Source organism: Petromyzon marinus, chromosome 59 (genome assembly GCF_048934315.1).
Source record: "Petromyzon marinus isolate PM22_M1 ecotype Great Lakes invasive population chromosome 59, UKy_Petmar_22M1.pri1.0, whole genome shotgun sequence".
Lineage (NCBI taxonomy): Eukaryota > Metazoa > Chordata > Hyperoartia > Petromyzontiformes > Petromyzontidae > Petromyzon > Petromyzon marinus.
This window is the reverse complement of record NC_133725.1, coordinates 2,265,564-2,271,563: the sequence shown is the minus strand read 5'-3', so window position 1 is coordinate 2,271,563 and position 6,000 is coordinate 2,265,564. Positions and strand designations below refer to the sequence as shown.

The following is a 6,000-nucleotide window of genomic DNA, read 5'->3' as shown; positions in this document are numbered from 1 at the left end:
ATAGGTATGGTAATGTATAGTGTAGTGTATAGTGTAGTGTATAGTAGTGTATAGTAGTGTAGTGTATAGTGTAGTGTATAGTAGTGTAGTGTATAGCAGTGTATATCAGTGTATAGAAGTGTAGTGTATAGCAGTGTATAGTAGTGTATAGTGTAGTGTATAGTAGTGTAGTGTATAGTGTAGTGCATACTAGTGTATATTGTAGTGTATAGTGTAGTGTATAGTAGTGTATGGTATAGTAGTGTAGTGTATAGTTTAGTAGTGTACATTGTAGTGTAGTATATAGCAGTGTATAGTAGTGTATAGTGTAGTGTATAGTAGTGTAGTGTATAGTAGTGTAGTGTATAGCAGTGTGTAGCAGTGTATAGTAGTGTAGTGTATAGCAGTGTATAGTAGTGTAGAGTGTAGTGTTTAGTAGTATAGTGTATAGCAGTGTATAGTGTAATGTATAGTAGTGTATAGTGTAGTGTATAGTAGTGTAGTGTATAGTGTAGTGTACAGTGTAGTGTATAGTAGTGTAGTGTATAGTAGTGTATAGTGTAGTGTATAGTGTAGTGTATAGTATAGTGTATAGTAGTGTATAGTGTAGTGTATAGTGTAGTGTATAGTAGTGTAGTGTATAGTGTATAGTAGTGTAGTGTATAGTGTAGTATATAGTAGTGTAGTGTATAGCAGTGTATAGTAGTGTATAGTGTAGTGTATAGTAGTGTAGTGTATAGCAGTGTATAGTAGTGTATAGTGTAGTGTATAGTAGTGTAGTGTATAGCAGTGTATAGTAGTGTATAGTGTAGTGTATAGTAGTGTAGTGTATAGCAGTGTATAGAAGTGTATAGTGCAGTGTATAGTAGTGTAGTGTATAGCAGTGTATAGTAGTGTATAGTGTAGTGTATAGTAGTGTATAGTGTAGTGTATAGTGTAGTGTATAATAGTGTAGTGTATAGCAGTGTATAGTAGTGTATAGTGTAGTGTATAGTAGTGTAGTGTATAGCAGTGTATAGTAGTGTATAGTAGTGTATAGTAGTGTATAGTGTAGTGTATAGTAGTGTATAGTGCAGTGTATAGTAGTGTATAGTGTAGTGCATAGTAGTGTATAGTAGTGTATAGTGTAGTGTATAGTAGTGTATAGTGTAGTGTATAGTAGTGTATAGTGCAGTGTATAGTAGTGTATAGTGCAGTGTATAGTAGTGTATAGTGCAGTGTATAGTAGTGTATAGTGTAGTGTATAGTAGTGTATAGTGCAGTGTATAGTAGTGTATAGTGTAGTGTATAGTGCAGTTTATAGTAGTGTAGTGTATAGTGTAGTGTATAGTGTAGTGTATAGTAGTGTAGTGTATAGCAGTGTATAGTAGTGTATAGTGTAGTGTATAGTGTAGTGAATAGTGTAGTGTATAGTAGTGTATAGTAGTGTATAGTGTAGTGTATAGTAGTGTATAGTGTAGTGTATAGTAGTGTATAGTGTAGTGCATAGTAGTGTATAGTAGTGTATAGTGCAGTGTATAGTAGTGTATAGTGTAGTGCATAGTAGTGTATAGTAGTGTATAGTGTAGTGTATAGTAGTGTATAGTGTAGTGTATAGTAGTGTATAGTGCAGTGTATAGTAGTGTATAGTGCAGTGTACAGTAGTGTATAGTGTAGTGTATAGTATAATGCACACCGTGTCATGGTTCACCCCGTATTCTTGCAGAGGGAAATTGAGATTTCAGGTCCAGACGGGCGTACGGCCGTTTCAGTACGGGCAAACCCCCCCACCCCGTAATTTTGGTCTATTTGCATTTCTCCCTTGCGATGGGACTTTGTAGGATGAACGTTGAGATGTATGATGGGTACGGGGTGACCAACACGTTCTCAATTGGTCTATGATAATGCGGGCACCGATAAGGGGTTGACAGGTATGGCAACACCTAAAGCCGACAGTCCCCTATTGCAAGGCCGAACCGCTTGCATCGAGCGACCCGGAGAATATCGAGCGAGGGATCGACGATCTTTGTCCACGGCCTCGCGATGGAACGGGGAAAGAAAATATCTGTAGCGTCCGCTCCGTCACCGTGCGGCAGCCACGCCTGGTGCATGGACCCAGCGCCAATGGGGGGGGGGGGGGGGGGGGGGACAAGAGAGGGGTGGAAGAGGTGCGGCTATCGTCGTCATCGTCATCATTGTCGTCGTCATCGTCATCATCATTGTCGTCATCATCATCATTGTCGTTGTCGTCATCATCGTCGTCGTCATCATCATTGTCGTCGTCGTCATCATTGTCATCATCATCATTGTCGTCGTCGTCATCATCGTCGTCATCATCGTCGTCATCATCATTATTATTGTCACCATCGTCATCATCGTCGTCGTCATCATCTTCATTGTCGTCATCATCATTGTTATTGTCGTGGTCATCATCATCATTGTCGTCATCATCACCGTCGTCATCATCATCATTGTCGTTGTCGTCATCATCACCGTCGTCATCATCATCATCACCGTCGTCATCATCATCATTACCGTAGTCATCATCATCATCGTCTTCATTATTATCAACGTCGTCACCATCGTCACCATCGTAATTGTCGTCGTCATCGTCACCGTCGTCACCATCGTCATCGTCGTCACCATCGTCATCGTCATCGTCACTGTCGTCACCATCGTCATCATCGTCGTCATCATTGTCGTCATCGTCACCATCGTCGTCGTCATCGTCGCTGTCGTCACCATCGTCATCATCGTCGTCATCATTGTTGTCATCATCGTCACCATCGTCATCGTCGTCGTCACCATCACCATCGTCGTCATCGTCATCATCGTCACCATCGTCACCATCGTCATCGTCGTCGTCATCGTCGTCATCGTCATCATCGTCACCGTCGTCACCATCATCACCATCGTCGTCGTCGTCACCGCCGCGGCCGCCGCCATCACTTGAGATCGACGTCGTCTCCCTCGTCAAGCGACGCCGACAGGCGGAAGGGGCTCGACGGCTCGGCGCCCCCGGCGGGCCGCGGCCTCCTCCTGCCGCGCGCCGCGGCCACGCACGCCGTGGCGAGGCCGGCCACCGCCGCCGCGTCCGACGCGACCGACACGCACGCCGCCATCACTCCGCCACCGCAGGCAGCGCCGGCGGCGGCCTCCTGCGACACGCCGGCCGAGGGGGGCGTCTCGGTGCCCCCCGCCGAGGAGGACGACTCGAAGCTGCGAGATGTGAACCTGGGGGGGCGGGGGTGGGGTGGGTGGGGGAGGGGGGGGCAGGTGGTTATGGGTGAAGAAGAGCTTCGTAGCTCATCGGATTCTTCCGGCGTAAGTAACAGATTCTGATGGCTCTAATGGTGGCGTCGTCGTTGTGGGGTTTTAATGTTCTGGGAGCGGAAGCAGCGGCAGAATGTCTCGTAATTGATTGTGTGCAGGTTGAATTTCGCACCGCACGTTGCCAACCACGCTAATCGGAGGTGCAGTGTTGAGTCTATGGGCAATGTTGAGTCTATGGGTAGTGTTGAGTCTATGGGTAGTGTTGAGTCTATGGGCAGTGTTGAGTCTATGGGCAGTGTTGAGTCTATGGTGCAGTGTTGAGTCTATGGGCAGTGTTGAGTCTATGGGCAGTGTTGAGTCTATAGTGCAGTGTTGAGTCTATGGGTAGTGTTGAGTCTATGGGCAGTGGTTGAGTCTATGGGCAGTGTTGAGTCTATGGGCAGTCTTCTTTGGTTCTTTCGGTAAAGTCACGTAGAATGATAATAAAATAATAAATTGATAAAATAAAATAACGCAATAATATTCTCACGACGTTTCGGCCACAACACAAGCGGCCTTCATCAGGTGAAGGGGGCGAGACTGTCTGGTAGGACAGCGCTGGAGTGAAAGAGCCACGTTTTAAATCGAAATTTAACCGCCTCTACGGGGAGGGATTCCACACATCCTTAAGATCATTCAACAGACTTCGGGATAAGAAGGCTCAACTAATCGAGTCTCTCACCTTTCTGAAGAGATGCCGCGACTCTAAGGCGCTTTGTTCCTCTCACACAGCTTAAAGGCCGTATCTGAACGTGGCTCTTTCACTCCAGCGCTGTCCTACCAGACAGTCTCGCCCCCTTCACCTGATGAAGGCCACTTGTGTTGTGGCCGAAACGTCGTGAGAATATTATTGTGTTATTTTATTTTATCAATTTATTATTTTATTATCAGTCTACGTGACTTTTCCGAAAGAACCAAAGAAGATGAATCATTGCAGTCACGAAAGCTTTAAATCGAAATCTATGGGCAGTGTCGAGTCTATGGGTAGTGTTGAGTCTATGGACAGTGTGGAGTCTATGGTAGTGTTGAGTCTATGGGCAGTGTTGAGTCTATGGGTAGTGTTGAGTCTATGGGCAGTGTTGAGTCTATGGGCAGTGTTGAGTCTATGGGCAGTGTTGAGTCTATGGGTAGTGTTGAGTCTATGGGCAGTGTTCAGTCTATGGGCAGTGTTGAGTCTATGGGCAGTGTTGAGTCTATGGGCAGTGTTAAGTCTATGGGTAGTGTTGAGTCTATGGGCAGTGTTGAGTCTATGGGTAGTGTTGAGTCTATGGGTAGTGTTGAGTCTATGGGCAGTGTTGAGTCTATGGGCAGTGTTGAGTCTATGGGCAGTGTTGAGTCTATGGGCAGTGTTGAGTCTATGGGCAGTGTTGAGTCTATGGGCAGTGTTGAGTCTATGGGTAGCGTTGAGTCTATGGGCAGCGTTGAGTCTACGAGCAGTGTTGAGTGTATGGGCAGTGTTGAGTCTATGGGCAGTGTTGAGTCTATGGGTAGTGTTGAGTCTATGGGCAGTGTTGAGTCTATGGGCAGTTTTGAGTCTATGGGTAGTGTGTGTGTCGGCGTATGTGTGTTATATGAAAACTAGCCTGCACATTTGAATTATTATTTGAGGTTGTGATTTATATTTTAACTGGGGCAAAACAACCCCCTACCTCCTCGCGGTGCCGGACGGGCAACTCTGTCGTGGACAGTGCTGTGGGGGGAGTTCCACTTTTGATTGGCTCCTCCCCTCATGGCATATGTGTCCACCACAGGGGCTAAACGGGGGCTCTGGACGGGTGCGAGGGGCTGGTAACCCCTCCACCTTCAATTAATTACCACAAAACCACGAATTAAAGTGAAATATGTAACAACTAAGCTTGTGCCGGAGGCCCCGGGGGGCCAGGCGTCTATGACGTCTCCTGGCCAAACCCCAATTGGCGGAGCCAGGAGATTGAATACCTACCCTCGGGGCTACTCCAGAAACAACGAAAAGCCACTACGGGTGGCCACGTGGAATGTTCGAACGCTCACTGCAGAGGAGAGGCTGCCACTCCTCTGTCGGGAGCTGGACCGGTACCGCCTGGATCTATGCGGCATTCAGGAGGTCCGGTGGACCGGCTCTGGCTCCTGCCACCATGAGGGGTGGACAGTCCTCTACTCGGGGCAGCAGACTGCCAAACAACAGGGTGTGGGTCTTCTTTTGAATAAAAGAATGAAGGGGGCGTGGGAGCGTGGCGGTGAGGTGTGGGAAGCTGTAAGCCCCAGGCTACTTTGGGCTCGCCTTCCCATCAACCGGAGGCGAGGAATGGTGGTCGTGGTTACTTATGCCCCCACCGAAGATGAACATCCGTGGAGGGATGCAGGCAAAGCCGATGAGTCAGATGCCTTCTATGACCTCCTGTCACAGGTGCTGGCTAAAGTGGCCCCTCGGGATAGAGTCATCATGTTGGGTGACTTCAATGCCCGAGTTGGTCATGATACTGGCACCTGGTCTGGAGTGATTGGAGGGCATGGGCCAGATCAGCTCAATAACAACGGTAGGAGGCTGCTAGATTTTTGTGCAGCCCATGGGCTTGTAATTACCAACACGCTGTTCCGGCATCGGCGCATCCACACAACATCATGGATGCATGCCGGGTCCAAGCAAGAACATCTGCTGGACTACATAGTGACGGACCAGCGAATGCGAGCCCATGTCCTTGACACCAGGACCTACCGTGGAGCTGATCTGCCCTCTGACCATCGACTAGT

The 6,000-nt window shown here is 47.6% G+C and overlaps 1 protein-coding gene across 4 annotated transcripts in view; it reads right to left on the bottom strand.

Moving 5' to 3' along the window:
* Positions 1–207: 207 nt before the first annotated feature.
* Positions 208–6,000, bottom strand: part of GARNL3 (GTPase activating Rap/RanGAP domain like 3) — a 196,578-nt gene continuing 190,785 nt past the window's right edge. For all 4 annotated transcript variants that reach the window (XM_076052998.1, XM_076052999.1, XM_076052997.1 and 1 more), the window contains one exon: positions 208–3,192. In XM_076052998.1, the coding sequence (XP_075909113.1) occupies positions 2,904–3,192 (289 nt within the window). In that variant the 3' untranslated portion in view covers positions 208–2,903. The remainder of the gene's footprint in view (positions 3,193–6,000) is intronic.